Source organism: Hirundo rustica, chromosome 12 (genome assembly GCF_015227805.2).
Source record: "Hirundo rustica isolate bHirRus1 chromosome 12, bHirRus1.pri.v3, whole genome shotgun sequence".
Taxonomy (NCBI): Eukaryota; Metazoa; Chordata; class Aves; order Passeriformes; family Hirundinidae; genus Hirundo; species Hirundo rustica.
Genome location: NC_053461.1, coordinates 10535528 through 10562676, shown reverse-complemented (window position 1 = coordinate 10562676; position 27149 = coordinate 10535528). Strand labels below are relative to the sequence as shown.

The window sequence follows — 27149 nt, the reverse complement described above, 5'->3', positions numbered from 1 at the left end:
TAAACATGTATTTGTACACATATCCATGTGTGCACACATATATATAGCAGCTAACACAGAAACATCTGTCAATTATTAGCTCAGGAAGGGCAGTAATGAAGCTCTTGTTCTGCTATGATGACCCAGAGATGGCTTTGAAATGTTCAGATGGCAAAGTCTCCCAGTTTTGCCCAGCTATGGCTCAGCCCATTGGTAATTAAAACATTTGCCCAAGTACCAGCAAGGGCCATAAACAGTTTTTATCAAGTTACTCCTGCAAGCAGTGTGGTCTTGTCTTTTAGACACAGCCAGAGGTTCAGCTGAGAGGACCCTGGTGGTGGCTGGACCTGGCACAGTGCCCCACACACCAGAGTGGAAGAAAGGCTCAGCACGCTGTTCCACTTGATCTTCGCCCCTCCACTTCTCTGTCCCTGTCCCCTTACCTGGTCACTCTCATATAGGGCCTGGAGTGGGCTGCGACCAGCCTTGCCTTGCCAGGTGGATCTCATATCTTCGGAGGCTGAAAAAGGAGTGAGGAAAATCAGAGGGGTTGGAAGGGTCTGCTTCCCTCACCGTCTCTTGAGATACCCAAGCTGGGACAAGACAACCTCTCCCAAGAAGAGACAAACCCATTTTGCTCTGGAAGTGACACTCAAGTAATGCTCTTCCCTCCCCCTCACTTTGTAACAAAATCTGCAGTTAGGATTCAAAAGGTCCCAACATACCTTTTAACAAATAAAACACCATAAATAAAGGTAACAACTACAACTTCAAGAGCAACTAGGAAAAGTTTGATCCATATGCTTTTGGGAAATGCCACTTTGTCCAGGCTGTATGTTTGAGGGAATGACCCAGAGGAGACAGGACCCTGACCAGCATTGTCACAGCCCTGTGAGGGGTGAGACAGCCTCTGTGCATGGCAGAGGTAAGGAGCAGATTCAGCACTGGCAGCTCTGTGCTGAGCCCCCACAGGCTCAGAGTTTGCACTTCCAGGCTCAGAGACATGGACAGGAGCACACAAATTGGTCAGGTGCTTTGTCTGACTGTAAATCAATTGAAGTTCTTATTTGCTATTTATATTTTTTTCATTCCCTTCTAAGCCAGCAGCATCTCCTCTGGTGTTTGAAGCTGAAGACAGCCACCCAGGCAGTCCTTGCCCCCTCCCTGCCCTGCAGATCAGCTATTTCATTTTGGAGGTCCATTTGCAGCAGCACCAAACTCAAGGCTGGATGTGGCCAGCCATAAGTGCTACACCAGAAACCCAATCAGTGACAGCTGCTTATGCTCATAAATTATTTAGAGATGCAACCACCTTCCAGGCTAGGAAGCATCTGCTTCAGCTGCCATTCCTCAGCCCCCGAGGTCCCCTCTGGGACCTGTTTCCAGCAGAGTGGGGACAGAACCTTGTGACTTGGTTATCCCAAAGCCAATGCATGGAGCCAGCCATGGCAGTGGCACAGGATCTCACTTGCAGCAACACTTTCAAACAGCTCTCCCACCACTCACACACCCTCTGCTTCTTGGCTCTGACTCTCTCCATTGGCAGAGAATGTCAATTTCCACATGACAAGGTTTGTGACCATGGGAGTTGTGCAGCCTTGGAGTTGGCTTCCACAGAAGGAATCACACCATGAGTTTTAAAATGGAGAATTATGGTTTTTTTCTGAAGGGGAAGATAGGACACATTGTTCAGGAGGCTGTGGCCTGGGAGGTTCCTCCAGTCCTCCAAGTTCCTGGAAAAAGCATCTGCTGCAAGACATTTCTGGCAACGTGAAGGTTTCTAACAGAAGCTTTTCACATGACAGCTTGGGGCCCTGGATCTTTTCATTCACTGACCGACACCAAACAACCCCAGATTTGTTATAAAAATCCCAGATGGTATCTGTACAACCAAAATAACCAGAAGGAAAAATCCAGATCCTGTGTTCATTTTGACATGCTTTTATTTTGCTTAAATGAAAACTACTCCAAAGTACAAAGTCACCAGGGTCTCAGCTAAACATTATTCATTCCTGGAGCTGTAATTAGGAGGAAATGACTGCCTGACCTCACAAGATTTCATCAGCAGTGTCTGTACGCTTGTCTGTGGGAAATGACACTTCCTGCAGTACTGGATTGATCAAGATGTGACTCAACGAGAAGTTACAGTTTCTTCCTCAATCCTCTATATCAGTTATCCCACAGGAGGGTGAAATAGCATCTGTGCCAGTGGGAGATAAGCAGAAAATCCAGCATACAGTGAGAGGCTGAGATGCTCATCCCAGAGGAGCCCAGTTTCATATTTCCAGGTTCAGCCCTCTGCAAATGATGGGGAATGAGATTGACCTTGAAAACTCGACTCACTGCAGCTCACATCTTCCAACTGAGAGCATTAAACCTGAGCCCCCTCCCCCTTTGGCTGGGGCTGATAAACTCCTGTTGGATGTAGGACTGTGACCCCGCTGAGGGCTGCCGGCAGTGCCTTGCAGCAGACACTGCTCCTATATTTAGCAAAACAATGTGGAGGCGTTTGTTTTTGCGATTAACACGTGCCTCAGCCAGAACCTTTCTCACTGGGACAGAAGCAAACCCTGGGTGGCTGAGGCTGACTTAAGGCCGTTAGAAATGCAGATAGCTTGTGCTGGTGCTGCACAGAGCAGCATGGAAACGTCCCAGGGAAAGGCTTCAGTGCCTTGTTGCAGTGGCAGGTCATGTCCCCGGAGGAGAGCTGGCTTGGCAGGAGGTTCTTTGGGCTCAACAAAAGGCAAATCTGCAGTAAAGAGGGGAGGGAGCAGAGGTCAGGCAGGTCACAGCCATGCTCTGACCTCTTCAGTCCTCTTTTTTTCAGAGGGACTGGTGCGGCCAGCGGCCGCTGCACTTTGCAGGGTTCTTGCCAACAGCCCCAGCAGAAACGTTGCAAAATGGATTTCCTCCAGCCCTTCCCCAGCACAAGATCCGGCAGAGACCAGGCATCTTCTCTGGGTAGCAGCAAACCCCCTGGGATCCCTGCTATGCTCTTGCTGTACAGGGTTCCAGACAAAAAGGGGAAGAGATTAAAAAAATGGAAAAAATATATCCCTGCCAGGCTGCTCCCGTGCAGCTGGAGGAGGCCGGGAGTGCTGAGCTGGCAGAGGAAGACACCGGCACTCGGCACTGGCTGCATCCTGACGGCCTGTGCGCGCCAAAGCGATGGCACCATCCCTGCCCCAGGCGCTGCCAAACCTCGGTGCAAGGCCTGGCCTGGCAGCAGGATTTTGGTTTTTACACGGCTCCACTGCAGGAAGTCTGTCTGCTTGCACTACACACGGCACCCTGAAGAGAAAAGCAGCCGGGATCCCGGCTGGGCCATGATGGTGACTTTTGGAGCCAGGGTCCAGCCCCATGGCAGATGCAGGTGTGGCCCTGCACAGCTCCATGAGGCACCAGAGCATGAGGGCAGCATCCGCTGTGTGCCGTGCGATGGAGCGTCCGTTCTCCATAAGGCTGGGTCCGAGCGGCTACAGGTGTGTGAACTGAGGCAAGTCCAGGCTGTCTGTGCCCAAAGCATCCCCAAAACATCTGGGATCACTTGGCCCTCACAGTGGTAGGCAGCCCAGGGCTGTTGCAATCCTCTTGAGCCAGCAGTAGGCTGGAGACAGTGATTTAACGGAGTCCACCCCACTAAGATCAGCCTTTGACACCCAGCACAGCCCTGCCCATGATGTCAAGCTGTGGCCACCCCCAGTTCACCAGCCCCAGCACCTGCAGTGTCACCACTCACCCACTCCCGCCCCAGTCCTCCCCGTTGCCAGATGCTGGCTGGGATTTAAACATCCCTCCTATTCCACTCACTCATGCTGAGAGCCAGTTAAGCATCCCATTCCCTTTACCATTGGTTTACCAGTCCCTGGAATGCCCGTGGACTCCCAGAAAGTTTAGGAAGGCCAAGGAATACTGAAATAAATGATAGTGTTGAGGAGGGAGTATCATGTGAGTGAATTAATGGTTTATATTGCATTTTGGCACCATGGCCCTGAGTAAAGCAGGACATTCCATCATGGAGGAGCTGCCAAGATCTTCTCATCTTGGTTTTTCTCCTGACTTTATAGCTTGTTACTGAGGTTCCCAGATTCCAATACATGCAGTGGTAATCCTTGGAAATTTAGCATTGCCACAACTGCATCTGAAAGCAGGGACATCACTTAGCCAAGGGATATCAACTTTCTAAAGGGGAAAAACCACCAACCCTTGGCAACTGCAGGATCACTATTTGGGTGAGAAGTATCAACACAGTGCATGTCCATGATCCAAATCTGAAGTGTTTTTCACTGAGACAGGCAGAGGGAAGTGTTACATTTGTCCTTTGAATTTTCAAATGATGAGGCAAGGGAATAGGAGTGATGTGCAGCAGGAGACCAAAACCACTGTGCTAAGACAGAGACACTGATCAGAAATTGCTGAATAAGATGAACCTGAAAGGAAGCTCAGGCACATTTTTTAGTCTCTTGTACTACAAGGGCTTTCAGACTTTCTGTTGGAGCTTGAAAAGATATCACACTTCCTCCTTTCTTTCCTCCTGTACCCCAGATTTCAGTGCTGTCCCACCACAGATGAAGATACTCTCAGTGTGACATCAACACTGCAGCAGGATCTGGGGCTTCAATGTCTTGCCAGCTGTCCTTGGAAAATGGAATCGATTTCAAAGCTGCGAATATTTAGGTGTACTAGCTGATTGCAAAGACAGCCAGACATGTGTGAGGTGAGGGAAAGACTGGATCATGCCTATTCCAGGCTTCTGGACGCAGCAGTGAAAGAATATGCTGTTTTGGCAGCAGACACCCTTAAAAAGGGAGGGAAGTTCTCTGCAAACACAACAGCTAATCCAGTGCGTGAATTGATGTGTTTGGCTTGGAGACAGGATTCAGGCAGCAACAAGCCTGCTAGGCTGACATCAGCATTACCCGGGCTTTAGAAAACAGTCTGAAGCAAAGAAAGCAATTAAAAGTTGTGGGTGCAACTGGATAATAAATAACTTAGAATGAAAATCAACATGGCACTTACCAGACACAGCTCATAGCCATGCAAACTTGTCTGTAAATAAAATAAGCTGTTTCTGTAGATCAAGCCTATGTGGTAGATCCTTACTCAGATACTCAGAGTGTATGAGAGACAACACTCCACAGGAAACAAGGACTTCAGCCAGAGAGGATGACAATTAGAAGGTGAACTGTAAAGGACATGAGCAGCAAGAAAGCAGGTGGCACTTAAATGAAAAACACTGGGCAGAGGGCAGATTTCTAGAAAAATACCTCCCAGATTAGCTTTGGGATTAATACTTTGAGAAGGACCTGACATAAAAACAGAAAGATACTAATGATGGATGAAGACTTGAAAAAGGCTGCCATGGCAGGGAAAGACAAACACCAGCAGGGAAACTGAAGTTCATCCTGGATGAGGGGAGTGGAAATTTAATAGGATTTAATTTCACAATGTTGGAATTCAGCAGTTTCTGCTACTTTGCTCCTGGAAGTGGCAAGAGGTCCCAGATGTATTAGTTCTGGGCCATCAGCTGCCAGTGTGACAGTCAAAAGAAAAGGCAAATGAAGCCTTGAAACAAATCAAGTGAGGTATTTGCCATCACAGCAAGAAAAAAAGCACTATCCATATGCTATTATCCATAGCATTGGTGACCCTCACCTGCAGCATTGACAGCTCTGCTCTCCTGGGACCAAGGCAGATCCAGAGCAGCTGAGAAGGGCTGCCAGGTGACCGGGTGATCCCAGGACCTGCTGTGCCATGGGAGGCTGCACGGGCTGAATGTGAGTATGAGCTGAGCCGGGATGCGAGCACCCCTTGGGAACAGGCCAGCAGAGAGGGAGGGCAGGTGTTTCACATGCAGGACATCTTCACGCCCACTTGCTCAGGTGCCAGATAGGAAGAGGTTTGGAAACCGTTGATCAGTGGGAGTGAGTGGCAGGGATGCAAAGGAGGAATCCCAACTCATTGCGGGCTTGAGGATGAAGCTGTCAGAGATTTTCCAGGCGGCAACCTGGGGCCACAAGAAGCCAAAAACTCCACATGTGGTCTCCAATATGAAACACTGGAGAGGGTTAACACCTGGAGGAGATTCGGTGGTCTCCAGCCAAGGGAAGGGAAGAGACAGCACATGTACTTGCACATGAGCAGGCAGCCCAGAGGCCCTGAGGAGCTAATGCAACCAGAACTGCCTCCCCGCTGCAGTCTCACAGCCCCAGCTTTACTTCCTGTTGTGTCTGTGCAAAACCTAAAAAAAGAGAAAAAAATAATTGCGGTGCCTGAAAGTATCAACGTAAATTACAGTCTGCAAATGCCAGCAGGGCAGTGGGAGAGGTGCTTCTTTGTTCTGTAGGAAGAGTCAGTTCTTAGGGCAGACCCTCTTGGAAGGGAATGCTCTCTCTTACACCCAAGAAAAAGTTCTCAAATTGAAGGTGATATTTTTGATGGATTCTGACTTGAACAAAGGAAAAAGGACTGGTGACAGGAGCTGTCTGCTTGGCACACATGGCATGTGTGCAGCTGAACTGTATGCATGGGAGAAGGAGGAGTGTACAGTAGGAAACAACTGTATTACCAGAAGGGTTAAACAATGCCCAGAGTTCTGTGTTGTACAGAGATTAGCACTTGGTTTAAGTCAGTCACTGGAAGAGCCAGAAATTAGGACACGGATCTCTTCATGGGCACAGCAATGAGCTTCTCCAGACCTTGCTGATTCTTCTCCAGGACCTGCCAGAGGCAATGAGTGAGCGCTTCAGCCTCAGCAGTGATGGCTCACTCACCCCGACCACAAAGATGTTGCTCCACAAAGACAGGCTCCTCACTAGTGAAATAATGTACCCAAGAGACACAGAGAAGGGTCCTGCCATAGAATTTCTGAGAGGATATTGTGACTGTGCTAGTCAAAGCCAAACCCTAACTGCAGCCACTGGCTGCTAAATCTGTCCAATTTTCGATTTTAACATCCAAGCAGGGAAAAAAAAAAAAAAAAAAAAAAAAAAAAAAAAAAAGAGAGAGAGAGAGAGAGAAAAGAAGAAAGAAAAAAGGAAAAAAGAAAATAGAGCTTGCCAGCAGCAGCGATGGATCCAGCCAGTTTTAGCAGTCTGAGGTCTGAGCTCAGTTTTCTCTCCTGGTTTGATAGCAAAGACATGCAGCTAGAAGCACAGACTGCATGAGGATGGTCCAGGACAAGAAATCCCACATGGAAACATCAGTTGAACCCCTGGGCAGTGTTCAGTGGGCCATGTGAAGTGCCCTAGCTGGAAGGATCAGAGCTATAGGGTCAAACATTGCTGTCTCCAGAAAGCGGTTTAATTCTAGGACGCTCTGGCTTTTATGCTTGGACTCCTACCGGTGGAGAACATATTTGCTTAATTTCTGCCTAAGCACAAAGGCTTATTGTTGTTTGTTGTTTTGTTTTTAAATACAGATTTTTTTCAAAACTATGGTGACGTGAGGATCCAACACCAGAATCCCTCAGAGACCTCCAGACTGACTTATTGCCTTAATGTTGTGGAAGGCAGTGACCTCTCTCTGATGGACAAGATGACCAAATAAGTGACCATTTGCTTTCTCACATCATAGTCTTGGCTGTGAAGAACTGTGTGGCAATTCTGGTGATCACAGAGCTAAAGGAGGACCTTTGGGAATTACTCCTATTTTAATTCTTACTGAAAGGCTTTGATTTGAGAATGCGAATTTTTTGGCTCTAAAAGCAAATCAAATTTTTTGCTTCAAAGAGGCAATCAAACCTCCTTAGATTCTTGTGACTGCTCATTTTTACTGCATCTAGAAATTGAAGGATATAGACAACAGAAGCTTAATTAAAATGCTTAGGAAAAGAAATCCAATGGAGCCACATGACTGATTTGCATAAATGCAGCCTTCATCTTTGTGAATTCAGACACAACCACCTCTACTTGTGAGCTGCAAGTGTAAGGAGGTGTCTGCACCCAGAACACTCAGAGGGAGTGGACAGCATCCATGCCCCATTCTGGCAAGTAACTGGCAGCAGAGCACATACACAAGAAAGAATTTTGGGAAGAGAGAACATGTCACAGCAACATTCAGACAAACACAAGCAATGGTAAAAAGCAACCAGAACAACCAGAAATGATGATTTCTGGTCTTTTCCCTGGTTCTCTCCCAGGCACAGCACCACCCCCCAAGAAGAGAGCTCAGATATCAACTCACGACAGCCTGCACCTTGCACAGCTCCCACGTGGCAGTGAACAGATCTCTGCGGAGCAAACGCTGTACTTGACCTCTTTGGTTCATCCTGGGGCTGTGCCAGCGAGTGGTGAGCAGCAGAGATGGAGGGGAGCTGGCATCAACTCACAAACTCTGTAACTCTAATAGTTACAATACAAACATGCATTTCTTGTTCCACACCAAGATCCTCTGTAACTCAGGAAATGTCCCTGTGGCCCTTCCCATCATTGCTTCTCTTTTCATGGTGCTTTTCTCCCCAGTTCTGCCTTGTTCAGCCTGTTCTGCCTCACGACAATGTTCTCTTGCAGAGGCTCAGCACTGACACAGGTAACAGGTGTCCACCTAACACAGATCCATGCAGCGTGGTCACAGGCAGACTCACCGCTGGCCAGTTCCAGTGTTTTCCTTGCTGATGAGCAAGCCAGCAGTGTATAACCCAAGTAATTCCTGACAGCCTGCCCTTGGCTGTCACACCTCAGCCAAGCCTTGGGAAGGGCTGGCTGCTCTGCATGTCTCTCTACTGAGGTACAGGCAGTGGAGAGTCTGTTGGAGACGTCTGTCTCAGCTCACTTCTAGGGAAGGGGAATAATTCTCCATCAGACCTTCCCCTGCCAGCTCCCCTTCTGCTCCCTACAGCAGACTGACAACCTGTAGCATCCTGGGGAGCAGCAGAACCTTCCCCATGCTTGCTCCAGAGTATTTTCAGACAGAGAGCACAGCCAAGGGCCAGGATGGCTGTACTCCTGTAAGGGTCCTGGAGCAGGTCCTTCCCAGATAACCCGGCCAGGCTAATGCAGCATATCAGAAGGGCAAGACCTTAGTGGTTCTGACTCCCTGAGCAGATCAGCAGGCAGGCACATCCCTGTGCCCTGCAAAGCCATCACGTGATTCAGTAGCATTCCTCCTTGTCACCAGCTGAGCCACAACCACCAGGCACTGGCATGGCACCAGGAAGCTCAACTGTCCCTCCAAAACCCGTGGGTAAGTGTCTTTCACCAGCGCTGCATCCTAACTCTCAGGCTCAGAAATTGCTTCAAGTAGCTTGGGTTTGGGCCATACAATTCTATTTTGAAGCATGGCCAGTGCCTGGATGTTGTAAGCCTGGTTATCCCCGTGGCAAAGGGGCTCCATTTGGTGGCTCCTGACTTAATATTTCATTTAGCAGAAATTAAACCAAGTGACTTGAACTTGGCTGCATCAGACAGAACTGAGTCCCAGCAACACAGGGATGCTTGAAAGCTTAGCTCAGGCTTTTTTTCCCAGAGCTGCACATTTTCTCCCATCCCCCCTAGCCCACTTGAAACAGCCAAACCAAGTAATTAAACCCCCCTGTCTCCCCTCACCTCCCAGCACTTGGAAATAGAGATACACTGGGAGGAGGTTACCCACAACGGTAGAGAAAAACCGCAAAGAAAGAAGCTCAGGGCAAACCTGAGCAGGACAAGGCAGGACATGCACATTAGTAGGTTTGCACAGAGAACAGCCCATGTGAATGAGCTGCAGCAGGGGATGACAAATCTTCTCTCCCATCAGCCCGAATGGCTGAACCCACAGACGTTTGCATATGGGAGAGGGTGGTTTTGCATCTCCACAGGCAGTGGGGTCACAGAAGTGATGCTTTAGCCACAATGACAAAGTACCATTTCAGGGCAAGATGAGGGGTAGGGTGCAGAAGAGGGATAAAGGTTGCACAATCGTCCATCATCTTCCTCTTCTCCAGTACCTGGCTATAATACATCACATTCCTGTGGAGCCAGTGGAGGGATCCTATCAGTCTCTATCACACAGACCTTCCTGCCCTGAAACTTCCTCTTCTTGCAAAAATGACTCTCTTGTTTTCCTGGGAAGCTACTTAAGGCCAATTCCAAGCAGTCACAGATGGCTCCTGAAGGGTGATGGGGCACCCCATCCCCAGGACCCATTTTTATCCCACATCTCTGCTGCTGAAGCACTCCAGTACCCCCTTCTTAGCCACAACCCTCAGAGGAGGTTCCATAGGCACTGAACTGAGGTGACACAGCCCACTCCTGAAGAGGCACAGAGGCGCAAACCTCTTAGCCAAGAGGGAAAGGAGTAATTTCCAAACTCCTTCCACCAAATGCATATGCTCCACAGCTACCATCCCCTGGGACAAACCCTTCTTCAGCATTTTCTGCCCCAAACCACACAGTTGCTCCACACACACACAGATGTGAAGGTATCGGGGATCCCTGGACCTCATATAACCAGGCCTACATAGGCAAGATGTCCAGGATTGCTTCCTTTGGGAAGGAGATGAAAGGAGGGTCACCCCCTAAAAATAATACCCTTGTTTTCAGCAATCACCTCCTTGCAGCTTCTCCAGAGTGCCAGGGCTGTGTGGCACAACTGAGTGGTAATGGCAGCCAGGCTCCCTGGCACTGACAACACCCTTCCTCCTGCCAAGAAACACACTCCAAAGAGGGGACAATGAGTTAGTGTTTTACATGGGATAACTCGATGGACTGCACTGCCTTTAACAGGAAAAGTCCTTCACTCCTGCAGGGATGTGTGGCCTGCTGGCTGGAAGACAGCAGTCCACAGGCAAGAGAGGGACAAGGGGTGTGCTGCCTTCAGGAAATGTTAATGAGGGCGTGGAAGGTTCTAAGCTATTCTCTCTGGAAAGTGATGGGTGGGCAGAGCCACGCAGAGGGATGAGTACATGTCCTGCTCTCATTCCAGCCAGACAGGGAAAAGCCAGGCCTGCCAGAAGCTGCAATGGTTGTGATGAATGTCTGGGGTGGAAATACAGAGCCTCAGGGAACTGGGGCGGGACCAAGAATCCAAGCACACCTGCCTTCACTTGTGCCCAAGATCCCCAATATCTGTGCACACTCATCTGCAGGCAGCATTCCTGTAAATAGGGCTCATGGACTGCAGTGCCTCTGGCATGCTGCATTGGGGGATGGAGAGGCAGCAGAGCTGCACCACCTCTGTCTGATATTGGGGCACTTGTCGCAGCCACACAGTGCAAATTACTCACAGTGCAGATTCACACAGAAGTCTGAGGACAGCACAGAAGCCCCAGGCACATCAAAGGCACTCACATGGTTTCCAGCCTGCAAGAGGCAGGTGGATGCACCTTGCTTTCCCAGTCGGGGGTTGCAGTGACCCATTCTCACGACTGTCACCTACCCACAACCATTTCCACGCTCAGTGACTCCTGCCAGATGCAATAAAACCTGACAGCAAACACGGGGCAGGGGCCAGCAGCATAAGGTGCCACTGGCACCAAGTGCCACCATACTTCAGGTTTCTCCGTCTGGATCCAATTCAAGACAGACACATTGACTTTCATCGGAAAATGCCTCAGCCCAGCCTCTCAAGCACTGTGGCAACCTTTGTGGGGCAGGCAATGCCCCTCTGCCGAGAGCAGCAGACGCCACCTGAGCGGACGGTGTGACAGGCAGCAGCCCCACAGCTAACCTGACCCCCTTCCCAGCCATGGGCTCCTCATGGCTGTCCCCCTTGCCACCAAATTTCAGTATCGCATCTTTTAGCTTGAACGTGTCCCAGCCACATTCCTTACCAGGAGTCACACCTGAAAAGAGCCTTCTGACAGGTCACACAAGGGGCTGGCACTGCCATCACTACAGAAACGTGACAACTGAACCTTATTTCACATCACCACTCCTTCCTCCAGCTAAAGGATCCAGAAACTGCCCCTCCAAGGGGCAATTTCTCCATTCCCAGTCCCCGGGATCTGCTGTGCCTTTGGCACAGTTCATGGCTTGAAACAGGATGCTGGGTCGCTGGGTGAGATCAGCCCCTGCCACGCCACAGCCTGCGTGTCCCATTCAGCACCACGTGGGATGCGGGGTGGGAGGGAGGGAGGCAGCGATCCAATGTTCAGAGCTATTTGGGTTCTTCTCCAAACCACTAAAAAAGAGGAATCTCTCCTGAAAGTGCTCCAAAGAAACACAGCAAGCACTGCTGCCAGTGTAATCTCCACTGTCCATTTCGATGAATGCTCTGACAGGTTTAGCAGAAACTGGAAAGCTTGGAGCTGACTTTTCGCCGTCCAAGGCATGCAAGAACTCCCAGATGAACAAAGCCAGTGTGACCCTGTGTGCAGCCCCCTCAGAACCCTTTGGAGGGGCACTTCCCAGCAGGCTGCTGGAGAGCTTGCCTGGCAAAAGAGACAATGGACTTGTGTGTGTTTTGCTCCTCGTGCCTGGCTGACAAACCCAGCCCACAGAGCTTCACATTTGCAGTGCACACTCAGCACTCTGCAGCTAACCCAGGCTGAGGGATGATCCAGGGCTGAGGGGTTTGCAGCCAGCTCTGCCTCCCTGCCTTCCATCTGCTGTACACAAAGCTCAGGCAGCAGCCACAGAGGTGGCTGAGAGGTTTGAGGGGGTGTCGTCAGATGGATGTTTTTTTAAGCTGCTACAAAAAGAACATTAAACTCCTGACATGAGATGGGGTCAGAACATCCTGCACTAGTTTAGATTTCTATTGCATGTCACACGCATTGGGCAGGAAAATAATTATCTTTCTAGCTTTACCTTTTTGCCTTTCTATTTTTTTTTATTTTTTTTTCCCTCCCCACCTAACAGGAGGCTGCTCAGCTTTTAACTGCCTGGAAGAGACCTCTGAATTCTGAAATCCCTGGTCTGTCCTGGCTTTAGCCAGATGCCTGCTGTGTAGGGAGTGCTGGCTGTACCCAAGCCAGTGCAGGGACTGGCTGCCACTGGTTCCAGAAGTGACTGTGATTCAGAGACCTGGCTTCTGGATATGCTTTAAAACCCCTTGTGCATCACTCTTGATGTTCAAGATCCTGGAAGGTTTACTTAGGACGAAGTTATTGCCATTGCCATTAGGAAGATATTAAAATTACATAAAGAACCTCTTTGTTTTCTATAAAGTTTCATAAAAGCTCTTTCCTCTTTTGGTCCCTGCTTTCTTGCACAGTTTACTTTGCCTTTAAGTTTCTAAGGATAATTTTTCTTCATTTCTCACCCATGACAGCTCTTGGACAATCAGAGTGTCACCAGCCATACCTAGGCTCAGGGGCTGGCACAGCTGGACCTTGGCTGTGTGGCTCCCTCTCTTCTCCCCAGAGGTGTGGATGGCTCAGGCCCTGTTTTTTCAAGGAAGGCCTTTTTATTCTAATTTAGTTGAGTCAAGGATCAGGCAGGGAAACTCTAATCAAGTGATGGAAAATGGTGACAGTTATAGGATTAGCTCCCAATAAATCATGCAGAAAGGGAAAGAAGGAATCCAGCTGTTTCAGGGAGCTTGCCAAATGCCCCAGCATCGTCTGTGGGGATCATATTAGGAACAGAGCCAATGGCAGCTGGTCTGGACAGTCTGCCCCATTCACTGCAGGGGTTCTTCCTAAACCTTTATGTCTCCTCAGCAGCAGGAGGCTCTGGTCACCTGGTACCAGCCTGAGGCAGATGCCAGGAAGGCTTAATAGAAAGATCACAGGCATTTCAGCTGCAGGGATGTATTTTGCTGGGGCAGTGTCCCTAGGTTTCTACTGTCGCAACGACTGCAATTAAGATCTTTATAGGAAACAGAAAATTAACAATATCCAGCAGGAACACGGCCTCTGTGAGCAAATAAAGTATTTGTGTGTAAATACCATGTAATCTTCTGTTTCCAAATGGTTAATTCGTCCTATAAGCCAAGTTAGAAGCTTTCCAAGAGCAATTTCTCTTCCCCATTACGCCTGTCATTCTCCTGGCCCCAGCTGCCTGCTTGCATTTATAATACAAGCCTGAACTGCCAGCACTTCCATTCCTTGTCAATAAACTCCTCCTTTGCAGCCTGCTGACCGAAAGAACTGCAGAAGAAGGGCTTGCAGCAGCAGTGCCAAGGCAGGGATCCTTGCCAGGATGGACAGGCCCGATTTTCCCTGGGCAAGGCTGCACCAGAGATCCACCTCTCCCTAAAACCCTGCTGGTGCAGTGTCCGTACACCGGCAGGCCCCCGTCTCTGGGCAGGCTCAGGCAGCCCACAGCTGCTCACACAGCACCACGGAGCTGCCAAGCCAGGAGACCATCTGCACCAGCCTGCTGCCTCCTGCTCAGCTGCTGAGGCCACGGCAGGCCAGCGTTCAAGGGACCAGGCTGGGCTTGCTCAAAACCTGCCTGCACTCAGGTCTGGTTTGGGCAGATGCTGTTTGTGCCCTCTGCACACAGGCCACCTGCACAGGTACAACAAAGAGGAGTCTCTCTAATGTCAGATGGCTCAACTTGCCAGATGAATGTTTCGAGCCATCTTCTCAGCTCTGTGCATCTGGGATTGATGAAAGCCTCAACAAGCTGATCTGAGAAAAAATGCACATTCAGCAAACTCTTCCCAGCACAGCACCTTGCACGCAGCCATCCTTCCCTGGCTTTGCTTCCTGGCTCTTATCCCTCTGCTCACAGCAGAGGCAGCTGAGGGGCTGTGTCCTGCCTTTCTAAATGACACGGGCCATTAGCTGGTGAGACTCTCTGTTGCAAGATAAAAACAAGAGGCTTTGCAATGAGTTGAAGAGATGCATGAGCTCTCAGAGGATTGAATTACAGCCTCAGAGAACCATCTCTGAGAACCATCTCCAGCACATACAGTCCCACCACATGGCCCCTCGTGCCTACCTCTGTTGCATTTATTAATGACCACTGCCTGAGGCCACTGAAGAGCCCTGTCTCCCCAGCCAGCATGGTCAGCAGAGGACACAAACACCTCCAGTGCCATGGAAGCTCTAAGGCACATCACGTGTGCTTCTCTGAGTGGCTGTTGGATTTAACCCCTCCTGCGAGTGGCTCTTGGCCCTGGGGACATCCCTTTCCTTTTCACAGGGAGTGAGCAAGCTCTGATAGGGACCTCAGGATGAAGGGAACTGGGAGGCTTGTGTCTACACCACCCAGCAGCAGCTGTGGGATACTGATGCAAAACTCCACCAGCATCAATTCAGCCTTGTTTGGGTCTCACAGTGCCTGTGTCTACTGACCCTATTAAGCTAAAGGGAAATCAATTTCCCTGATACTGCCAGGAGTAAACTTGGAAGAGACCCAGCTGTGAATATGCTACTCCTGCACCCTTGCCAAAAGGAAGGGCCTGGCTCTGTAGATTTGTGCAGGACTGAACTCGCTGCCTTCTTCTGCCATGGGGAAATCTGCCTGTGCAGAGACACTCCCGTGGCAGGCAGAGCTGCACTCTCGCAGGGCAACACAGTACAAATGGGGGTGGGGAGCTGCTGAGGAGCCGCTGACCCCCAATTAGTTTGTGCTGATTTCTCAGGTCCCTGCTTTGAAGAAAGCCCTCTAGAACAGACAAGGCAGCCCCAGAGACACCCACACTCGGCAGCTCCAAACAAACATCACCTTTGAACCTCATGTTGATATTACCCATCTTCCTGCAAGGTCAGTGAAGCAACATCTGGCCAGAGAGCAGGCTTGGGTTGGGTTCTACTCCAGCAATGACACTGCAAACTCGTAGGGAGAGAGAGCGCTGCAAGGGATGGCTCAAACCTGCTGCTGCTGCTCTCTCCCTGGAAGAGCTGGGAAAGCAGCCAGGAGATTGAGGGCTATAAATCAAGTGGCATTTACACAGAGAAGGGAAAGTTGTGAGCACGTTGTGACTGGAGGCCAGGATTCACGGCCTCAGCATCCCCCAGGTGACAAGCTGATGGGAAGGGACCTACAGGCCCTGTGCACTGCTGTGAGGATCCAAAACATTTCATGGCACATCTTGCACAAGTACCATGGGTAGAGACACCAGCACCTGCCCATCTGCCATGCCCAGGCTAGAGGTTTCCTCATCTGTCACTCGAGCCACTGCAGAGGCAGCAACACCTTCAATGACACTCTCTAGGGAGAAAACAGCTTCAAGTCCAGTTGGATGCTGCTCTGAGGGAGTCTATGAAAATTAAGTCCAGTTTGGAAAAAGCTGGGTCTCACCAGAATTAGGTGCTTCCTCAGCACAGCAGGTCTCAGCACCTGTGCTCAGTACGGTTTGTGTACACGGCCGTGAAACAGAGTCACCCGAGCACAACACCACACACAAACCCAGGGCTCTGTGGTTTGCAGCATCTCACAGCTGCCAAAACAGCTTCACAGTGTGACACCACCCCGAGGGCTCAGTGACCAGGGATGCAGCACTGCTGGGAGCACTTTGCCATTGGTTGCTCCAATGTATCAGGGATCACTGGTAAGGCGGAGGGGAGGTAGGATATGCCAATAGACAGGGAGGCAACCAGGACTCCAAAGAGCCAGGCCAGGGCTGTCTGCAGGGCTGGGGATGGCTGGTGCTTGGAGAGCCCCGCTGTAGGTCAGGAAGCTCTCATCACAGCACAGGGAAGGACCTGAGGGACAGCACGTTCAAATGAGACAAGAAAAATCAGCAGACACCAAATCCATACATGTTCACACCCTCAAAACCATGTTCTCAACCACTTTCAGCACTAAATGGTGATTCTCCTCTCAGCACAGAGCTGACAGAGCATGTGGGTTATGTGGCCAGGATTTCCTGCACTGGTAGACAGCAATGAGCCACCTCAGCTGAGGATGTAGCTGCCGAACTCACGGGTGGTGGAGCTTCTACAGTCCTAACCAGAGCAGAGAAACCCTGCTTTCTTCTCTCAGGAAAGACCAACTCCAAGCCTTACCCAGCCAAATTCCCATCAGTCTGCCTGCCCATAAATTTACAACTATTTATTTAGTCAAAGCTCATCCAGATATTAAGAGCTCAGGGGCACTATGGGGTAAACATGAGCAGGCAGAGCAGCCAGACTGTTCCTCCAACAGGCTGCAGGAATTCCCCACTGGCTGCTTCAAGGCTGGACACCTCCATGCCCTGAAGCTAAACGTGTTCAATGCCATGCCAGCAAGCTAAAGGGAGTGGACTTGTGCAAGGATCTCTGAAGGAAGGATCACCAAGTCTAGAAACAAAACTGAGGCAGATCTTTGCCTCTGAGACTTCAAAAGGTGGGAAGTGGAAAAAGATTACAATGTAGGGATCTTCAAAAAGCCTACAGACCCCAGACACCCCAGTAAGGGCTGCTGCAAAGGGTCTGGGAAAAAATGAAACTTGCTCAATAGCATTCATAAGAAATGCTGGAAGAGAGCTCAGCTTCTCTCTCACTTGCCTCCTCCATGTCCACCAGAAGCCAGCAGTAAGGTGTCCCCACATCAACAAACTGGCAGGTCAGAAGGACAGCACCGGGTCCAGGATGGAGCTCCAATGGCATGACTGTGGCCCTGATCCCACACAGTGCTTTCACACAGCCTTTCATCAGCTTTTCAGACTGAAAATCCATCTTTTAGGTGGCTGCCAGGGCGAGTCACAGCAATGTGTGGGGCTGGCACAGAGACCAACTTGCCAATGGCAGGGAAGTGTGTGTGCACAGGGCAGCGTGTGTGTGTTTGCTTTTTGCAGTCACTGTCCTGTCTTAGGGGCTCAGACTGAGAGCACACTCCAGGCACTACTGAGCTCCGACAGATTCAGGCCATCAGGAGGGGAGCAGAGATTTGTGGCTGTGAAGTGGTGGGGTGACCGTTCAGGACATCAGCCACTGCAGGTTCCTCTGGCTACTGGGTGTCCTGGGCTTGCTCAGCTCAGCAGAGGGCAACTGGCACTGGTGGCTGCTGGAACCACCCTTGCTGCCTCCTGCAGAGGTCCCAGTGCCTGGCTGGTGCTGCTGCAGCCCCCGTTTGCTGAGCAGCCAGCGCACCACGGCCCCCGACAGCATGAGCCTTGCAGTGGCAATGTTGGTATCATTTATGAACAGGATCCAAGTCACACAGAGCCGTTTCTCACACTGTGTCCTCAGGCTCCCCTTCCCTTCCCTGTCCCCATGAGGCGCCCGCTGGGTGTCCCTCAGAGCATCGCGCTCTTCTTCCAACACGATGAATGAAGCATCATCTCTGCTCTGCTCCTCAGCTCATTAAATTGTAAGAGAAACAAAACAAGCCCCATGGCCCAGTGCTATCTCCTACCCCGGGTGATCTCCTGTGAAGGACATGCAGGAAGACTTTACCCAAGCAGTGGGCGCCCAGCTCCTGGGGATACATAGAAACTCTGTCTTCTCACCTTTGCCCATGTAGCCTCTGAGTTAGAATGAAGTTTTGGCTTGCCAGTGGAAGCCACAGACAACTGGGAAATGGAGAACAGAGCAAGAAGATACATTTGGGGGTTGAACCCTAATTATCAGAGCTCTACAACTGACTTTAATGGGTAATTTACTGGAATTACACAGGGTACAAGCCTGCAACAACAATAACTGGCATAGCCGGAATGAATCACAACAGCCAGCCATGAAGCAAGGATCCCAGCATCTGGAAATGAGCATCAGGGATGGGGGACAACCTCATAGGGCAGCAGCGCATACAGGGACATTTAGCAATTTCTCCCACCATCCAGCCTTGCCAGGAGGATTTTACTGCCGGGGGGGTGTTCCATTTGAAGAAGGGAGAAATTAAAAGATCTATGTGAATCAGGGGGGAGATTGCAGAGAGCTTGTGGTTGAATAGACCTGTCCCACAGCTGCAGATAGGAGACAGGAAACAGAGACAGGGTGTCCCAGTTTACAGCACTGCAAGCTCTGCAGGTACAGGTGCGTGTATGGTAGAGAGCAGACTGGTCTAAACTGAGCAGCAGAACCTGGGAATGTGGGGTTCAACTCCCCATTGACATCAGTTGCTCCCTTCCTCTCCATCCACGATGAATTTTACTGGTGGAAAAAAGTACCTCCACCTCCTAGGGTAGATCCATTTGTCCTTGTTTTCACCCTCAGTGCAAACTGTGCCGTGCAGGCAGGACCAAGGCACAATGGTGTTAAACCCAGGTCGTTCAGGACACCAGAGCTACTCAGTGAGATGTTTCCCCCTTGTCAAACTGCTACTAGTCCTTAACTGCCTTTGAACAAGGAAAGTTTTGGGCTTTTGCCCAGCTGTGCCTCAAGGTAAAACATCCCCCCTTGGCCCCTCAGAAGAATTAAGGGAGTTAAGCTCTCCTTTGAGTACCCAGCTCCAAGGGGCAGTACTTGGAGTTAAGTGCCTAAAGCCTTTGTAGTTCCTTGGCTTCTTATATAGAGTCCTGGGAAAGACAGCTGTGTTTGCACTGGAATTAAGATGGAGGGTTTGTCATGCTCTCCATTCAGATGCTTGCAGGAACCAAGGACCAAGAAATAAACCCAGCACATTACAAATCCCAACACCCTCAGGAGAGCTTTGGCCACTGCACAAGCACTCATCTCCCAGCCTTGGACCTCACTGACCTGCACCAACACAGGCAAAATTCCTACTGGTGCTGTTTTTGTGGAGTTCTTATTGTAGGATATTGGAGTTTTGTGTGTGGGGACAAAATGCAGGTGCATCATGCTGCCAGAGAGAAACAGACAGGCTGAGATGGCAGAGGAATGTGGGACCAGGAGAGGCTGGATGCAGCCAGCAGAGCCACTGGGACACCAATTTCTCCTGCAGGGACAGAGTTAACTCTGGGTGTGCTAAGCCTACTCCTTTCCCCTCTGAAACCTCTTGCATGTATCAGAGATTCCCAGGAAACCGTGTAAAGGCAAGAAGGACTAGAGCCAGCATTCCTCAAGAGAAGCCTGGCCCTCAGGAGCAGATGGGCTTCATTCCTGTCCCGTTCTCAGCACTGCACCAGGTGGATTTTTGTACCCCCACAGGTCACGGATGGAGCACTTCATATCTTTCCCAAACATGGCAGATCTGAGGGCTTTCAGCCTGTGTTTGCCAACATCTTGGCTGATAAATGTTGCTCTACTTCAAGTTCTGGCTCCACTAAAGGAAGGGGCTGCATCCTGGGCATCATGATACTATGACTGGGAAAATGAGCCGGGTAAAACTGTCTCATGACAAAAGAAACTAAAAGGAGGAGAGGAGGGGAGAGGAGAGGAGGGGAGAGGAGAGGAGAGGAGAGGAGAGGAGAGGAGAGGAGAGGAGAGGAGAGGAGAGGAGAGGAGAGGAGAGGAGAGGAGAGGAGAGGAGAGGAGAGGAGAGGAGAGGAGAGGAGAGGAGAGGAGAGGAGAGGAGAGGAGAGGAGAGGAGAGGAGAGGAGAGGAGAGGAGAGGAGAGAAATCAACACCATCTGATGATAGCTTAGATTTGTCATCCCTGCCTGTGCTTGCAGCCTTAGCCAGGGTAAAAGCAGCATCTCCCTCCTTATCTGGAAGGCTGAGGACATGTGTCAGCCAGCTGCAGGCATGGCCCAGGCTCAGAGCATTCACTGGCCGAACCACGCGCACGTCCCAAGGCAGCAGCTGAATTTCAGCCTCCAAATACCTTTAAACAATGGGGAGGAACTGAGGCCTAAAATAGGCTCTTTCCTGTTCTGGAAAAAAAAAATTCCCTGGTTTTCAAAGGTCTGCTAAAATTTAAGTGTGCATTTATCTCCAGTCACGCCAGGTCTAGGTAAAGTTGTAGATTCAGGGACTCAAGCTCTGCGGGTCAAATCACTTATCAACTCTATTGTCTCTATAGTAATTTGTATCCCCCTTAAGGGACCAGTCTTTAGGCACAGAGATGGAGCTGACTGAGATCAATAAATTTCGAACAATAATAAGCAAGAGTTGCTCCAAGATCTGCTAGTCCTGAGGGGTGTTGGGCTGGGCAACTGAAACCACCTGAGAACTGGCAGAGAGTGGTGGCAGTGGTGTCTTCCATATCCACCTTGGCACATCAGAAGGCTAAGAAACACACAAAGATGGAGAGGCAGTTTCCTACCTGTGATATCTGCTACATGTTGATGTGGCTTCTGGCATTGATGTTCATCCTCCTGCAAGACCCCTACGCTTCTCTCTCAGGCTGGTGAAGCGGTTGGAGAAGGCTTTGCTCTATCAGAGCCCAGACAAGATCCACCTGGTTTATACAGGAGCAGATAAGGATGGAGAGAGATAGGGCTCTTGCTGCTTTCTCACTAGAAAAGCTTTCTGGAATAGTATCACAACCCTGGCACTTCTGGTATCTCTTGTTGTGAAAAAGTCAGACCAAAGGCTGAATACGTCTCACCTGCAAAGTCCTGTGAGGTCCAACAGCTCATGCTGACAGCAGGTTGTGAAAGAGCACAGGGGGTGCAGAAGCCAGCACTGAGCAAGTGCTGCTAAAAAGACCTAAGAAACAACAGCTGGATGCTGCAAACGGACAGAACCAGAGCAGAAATAAAAGAGCACTTTGAGATTGAGAGCTTTTCCTTCTTTTTTATTGGAGAAAATCTGTCAGCTCCCCAGATGTCGTCTGCCAGCTGCCCCAAAGACATACCATTGGGGTGGCCCCAGAGCACTGCCCTGCAGAAACCTCAGGCCAGAAGAAAACAAGCCTTAGGACCCGCTATTCACCTCCCTCTACCTCCTTCACATGTTCTCCATTCCCTCTATCCCACATCTGAACTACCAGGGTCATCCCACATGCCCCACTGTTGCTAAAATCAGCGTGGGCCCCCTGAGAACAGCAGTGACCAAAGCTCTGATGTAGACAAGGAACGGCAGCTCCAATGTCTCCTGCTGTGCCAGCCTAGACGTGCTGCCAGCAGAGTGAGATGAAATACCAGCCTAGGAGCCCTGCTGCGTATTCTCACCTCTATGCAGAAAATGTACAGCGTGCTCAAGTCAGCTCAGCTAACAGCGCACTGCTCCTGCCGGGAACAGCAGAGGAACATCGGCTCAGAAGATGGGTGACAATCATGCCAAGGCCAGACAGATCTCCTGGATGGCTGTGGGGTGACACCAGTACAGCCAAAGACTCCTGGTGGCCCTCATCTCTTGCTGAGCCCAGCTGATATGGCGTGAGGTTTGCCTGGGAGCTGAGTGCACTTGCCCACGCCACCAGCCCTGGTGCAGGAGGTGTTGAAAGGTGACTGCTCCAGGTAAACCCTGGAGCTACTCACTGTGGCGTGGTGTGGAAGGTCCAGTGGCCAGCGTGCTCAGCACCACCTCAACACCTTCCTGCTACGCAAACATCCCGCCTTTGACCACGTATCTGTGAGCCTGGAGTGGCACAGCTGATGGCCAACAGGACAGACAGGTCACCACTGACTTGAAGCGAGCAGGGGACAGTCCCTGGCACAGCTCCACCCCAGGGCCAGGGGAAAGCTGGGCCTTCAGCCCCCGTGTCTGCTCGCTAGTACAGCCAGCAGGAAGGAAAGACAACAAAAACCCACCAGGGCCACGAAGTCAGGGCACACTCAAGCACACAAGCCCACCTCCCTGTGGAGCACCAGGACCTGTCCCACCCCTCTGGCAAACACACTGAGCTCATTCCTGCCTCCAGGAGGTACAACAGGGAATTCTGCCACTGACTTCAGTACGAATTAATTCAGCCCACCACCAAAATAACTAACTCAGCAGCACTGAGGAGCAGAGTTATTTCGGCACAGGCTGGTGTGTGGCTCCTGAGTTAGAACAAGAAAGGCTTATTCCAGCACAGCCTTGGAGCTCAGCACAAACCGCTCCTGGATGGAGCTGTAAGTGGGCAATGCAAACAGAGCAGTTATTTCCTGCTCCCTGAGCTGAGTGAGCCCTTAGCACTCTCAAGCTTAAAGGTTTCTGGAAATATCATCTTCCCATTCCTTGTCCTGGTCACAGGAAGGTTTGGTCTCTATGTGCCATTAGCAAGGATTAATTCAGCATGTTCCATGTAATAAGACTGTGGGTGGCCCAGGGAAGGCAACCTGTTCAATCCTGCCAACGATGGACAAAGGATCTGACTGCTCCTGGGGGAAACTAATAGCATTGCTTCTTCTTTTTTCTAGCATTTTTCTTCATTATTATACAAAAATCAAATGACACCAGAAAACTAGAACTCCGAATAACCCCCAGGCAGCCATTTTTTTAAAGATGACATTTTTGTTTGCAAATTGTTTACCTATTATTGTAAATTGTAACTTCTAAAATTCAAGTAATTGGCCTCAGTTTGTTTTCCTTTGGGATAAAAAATGAAGCAATCTTTAACTTGCTTCTTTTCTGTAGATGGTAATGACCTTTCCTCTGCTAGTGTGAGTTTCTCAGTGATCTGAAGAGGAAAGAAAAAACTGGAGACTGAAAAATAATAAAGGAAATAAATGGCACAAAAATGAAGGCTGAACCCAGGGAGACAATCATATGGCTAGAAAATAAGCCATATGGCTAGAAAATAAGCTGATGTTAGGGAACATGAATATTGGTTTAACTCATCTCTTTTTTGAACTTACAGGGGCAAATCTGGAGAGGGCATCCACACCCTCACAAATGGGTTCTCACTGAGCGACAAACATTTCTTGGTACCAGCAGTTAGAGATCCCTACCTCAGACCTATCATCATCTATGGGAATTTTCAAAAATCACACTTGCCCCACAGGAAAGAATAGATATGCAGGGCATTGCACTTCCCAAAGCCTCAGCTGGCCAGCACTTCTCAAGGTAGCATTCCAGACCCAAATTCCCTCCAGCACCTCATGAGAGACTACCACCATTACCATCACCTGGTTTACTCTGACCTCACGGGAACTCTGTGTGAAACTGGGTTGAGATCAGGTAAGGAATTAAAGTCAACTAAGCACAGAAAGTTCTGCTGACTCAGACCAGCAGAATCTCTTTTTGAAAACCCGAGCCCTGAAAAGAGACGTTTTCCAGTCAGATGCTAGAAAGCGTATCCAGTGTAAAACACGATTATCTCTTCATTAGCACCCCTGGAGATTAAAGCTCTTTTAGTGCTGCACTTTTTACTGAGCAGTCCCAACACTAAAATAAGATGCATAAACGATTTCCTTATGAAAAGAACAAGTTCCTAAGGAATACAATACTGATTATGGTCTTCTGGGATTTCTGAATTCATCTGACAAGCTTCACATGCTTGTCTAGAAATAACAAATGCTCGCTGAAACCCAACTCTTTTCAATCTTACTCAGCCAAAAAGTTATGCCTTTTTATTTTTAGGGAAAGGAAAAAAAAAAAAACCCAACAAAAAACACATTAAAGTGATGGAGCAGCCCCTATAAAAGGAAAATCACATTTCATTTAGTCTACACTGATAAAACTCCATTAACGTTTCAGTCAAGTCAGTCTTCTGAATTTTAAGATGTAACACTAAAGGCCCCATTGATGGATTTCTGCTGTACTCAGAAAACATTAGTACATTGTTAAAACGGCAGGAATTACCCAATAACGTCTCTTAGGAAAGAGGAAATAATTTCCCCAAAGGAGCAGAAAAAGGCAGGGAAATAAATTATCCCCCAGTACAAAACCGTTCAGATTTTAGTCCATAATTGTTTCCCAACTTTAAAGAAATTTCTAAGAGCACACACTGGAGAAGTCCCTTGAGGCATTCATACAGACTCCCAGGGAATGTAGTGACCGCGGGTGTAAATCGGCACTTGCGGGTCAGAGGAGCTCCCATTCCCGGTCCCGACGCGGCACAGCCTCGGCAGGGCTGCGGGAAGCGGTGCAGTTGCATGACCGCACAAAGCTGAGCACGGTTTCACGCCCCGCAGGACACCGAACAGGACAGCGACCCGAGAGAAGGTGGCTTTAGGAAGGAGACACGGGATGGTAACGCCGTTCCCAGCGCGGGCGAGCGCAGCGGCGAACTTCAGCGGGCTCAGCCGAGGGATGTGCCACCGCCGGCGAGTTCACCGGCGGACTGAACTTCAGCTCGCCGGGGACCGGCCGACACCCGAGGGGCTCCAGGAGCAAGGAAGGGCTGCCCGCGGTGCCCCGCTCCCCTCTCCGCCTGCCCGCGACCGCCGGGAGACCCTCCGAGAGCGCGGCGCCCGCGGACCCACCTGGGCTGAGGCTGCTCTGGAAGTAGAAGAGGACGAGCAGGAGCGAGCCGAGGCCGGCGGCCAGCGCCAGGCGCGGCGCCCGGCTCCGCCGCATCCTCGGCCGCGGCTGGCGGCGCAGCGCAGCGCCCGCGGCCCCGGCCCCGGCCCCGGCCCGCCGAGCCCCGCCGAGCCCCGCCGAGCCCCGCCGAGCCCCGCCGGGCGCCGCCGCCCCGCCCCGCGCCCGCGGCCCCGCGGCCGCCCGCAGGAAGTGACACGGGGCGGCTCAGCCGCCGCCACGGGAACTTCGCCCCCCGAGAGCCCCGCGGCGCCGGCGGCGGCTCGGCCCGGCCAGCTCCGCCGCGGGGCGGGGGCCGGGGCGCGGGGCCCGGGGGCTTCCTCGCCCGGGGCCGTGTCCGCGTCCGCGCCCTGCCAGCGCTCGGGGGAGCGCGCTTCCCTGCCCAGCCCCCGTCACGGCTTTAGGACTCCCCGAGGGGAAGAGAGAGTCGCTGATGTGGTGGCAGGATCGGGAGTTTCCTCATGACTTTTCTCTGCATGGTCAGTACTTGGGAAGCGTCAGAAAGTTTCGTGGCCTTAAAATACACGTGGCCTTAAAATACACCCCCTCTTTTTTTTTTTTTTTTTTTTTTTTTTTTTTTTTTTTTTTTTTTTTTTTAATATTCTTTTGGCTACCCCCGGCCCTGCGGTCTTTTACTGAAAGCAATAATGCTTCTGACTAATTCAACCTCGAGCAATAAACTGATGTAGAAGGAGGACATCATTTTCTATGACTCTCGGCATGCTTTTGGAAAGTGAGAGCGCAAAGTTCTCTTACTGCATCCTCTATCCCCCAGGCTCTGTAATCACAGGCAGAACCAGCCCAGAGCTTCTGTTGCCCCAGTTTTGAAATAGCAGCAATGCTTTTCTCTTAGCTCTGTAAAACACTCAAGATCTTCTCAAAGGCCACCTGCCAAATTAGCCAGGCCAAGAGCTGGATTCCACTGACAACACTCATTCACTGCTTCTCTTCAGCCCGAAACACACTTAGTTTTAAGAAAAAGAGGACAGCTCAAGGAGGAGCCACTGGGAGTGACAAAGAAATCCTGGGTATGTGCGCGTGCTGGGCTTCATTGTGCCCTCATTTAGGGCAGAGGAACCCAGGAGGAGAATCTCATTGTAGTGAAGGAAGCGGGAATGAAATAAGAACACACGCAGCATCTTGCAGGCTGTGTTGGGCTATGACCATGAATGAAACAGCTCTTTAATGGGCCTGTTGGAAGGACTAGAGAGGGGCAATAGAAATAAGACACAACTGAGACCCTAATATCCCTCCTTGCAAGGGCACAGCAGTGTGTGCAGTAACCAGCTGGAAAGACCCTCAGCAGCAGAGCCCTGTGCCTGTTTGATAGGTGCGGGGGGGACTGTGACCCCAGCCTCTGGGGAGCAAGAGACAACGCTACAGGAGCGCTGCTGGCTGGCAATGGCTCTGCAGATGCAGTCCGCTCTTGGTTGCAAGTGGTGCAGTAATTTTGGCCCCTTGATGAATGTGGAAAGACTTGGGGTCTGCCTCACATGTAAGGATGGGCTGATAGACCTCAGGGGCAGCAAAAGGGATGTCTGGTACTGCTGTACTTGGGGCCAGAGAGAGTTCAATGACTGGAAGCATATCAAGCCTGTGTAGTGGGAACAGCTTTTCAGGAGCTGGAAGGTGTGCTCAAAACTGTTGGTGAATTTTTCATTATTTGCATCTCCCAGTACTGAAATACCAGAAAATCTAGCCCAAAGCTCCCAGAGGAGATAGGGAAAACAACTATCCCTTTAGCCTACCTTCCCTGAATTCAGCACTAGGAATAAAACCAGTAGAAATAACCAAACTTCACCCATAGTTGGAATTTCTCTTTAAAGAAAATACAGTAAAACATCCCAGTAGAAACTCAGGCACTGAGCAGGACCTGTTGAGTCCTGCTGCCTGCTGTCTGTGTTTCATCCCCGGGGGCAGGGCCAGGGCCATCTGTGAGCACATCACATCTGCGAGGCTGGTCTTCAGCAGCCCGAGGTGAACATGCTGTTCAGACCCATGGGGCTAAAAACAGAAGTACATCGTGAGGATTTCATGGGATTCCTATGTGGACTCAATTGCAAATGGTCCCTTTTCCAAAGTAAAAAAAAACCTTTAGAAGGAGAAAACCCCTTTTAGAAGGACAAACCCATTTTCCAGGGGAAAGAGGTACATTATGGTAAGAGCTGACTGCTGGCAATGGCAT

At 50.4% G+C, this 27149-nt stretch overlaps 1 protein-coding gene across 1 annotated transcript in view; it reads right to left on the bottom strand.

Annotated features, from left to right (window-relative positions):
- Positions 1 to 24989, bottom strand: part of CHST13 (carbohydrate sulfotransferase 13) — a 29629-nt gene extending 4640 nt beyond the window's left edge. Inside the window, exons 1-2 of the mRNA XM_040076822.2 lie at positions 24910 to 24989; positions 423 to 499 (exon numbers count right to left, since the gene is read on the bottom strand). Of these exons, the coding sequence (XP_039932756.1) occupies positions 423 to 488 (66 nt within the window). The 5' untranslated portion in view covers positions 489 to 499; positions 24910 to 24989. The remainder of the gene's footprint in view (positions 1 to 422; positions 500 to 24909) is intronic.
- Positions 24990 to 27149: the final 2160 nt, after the last annotated feature.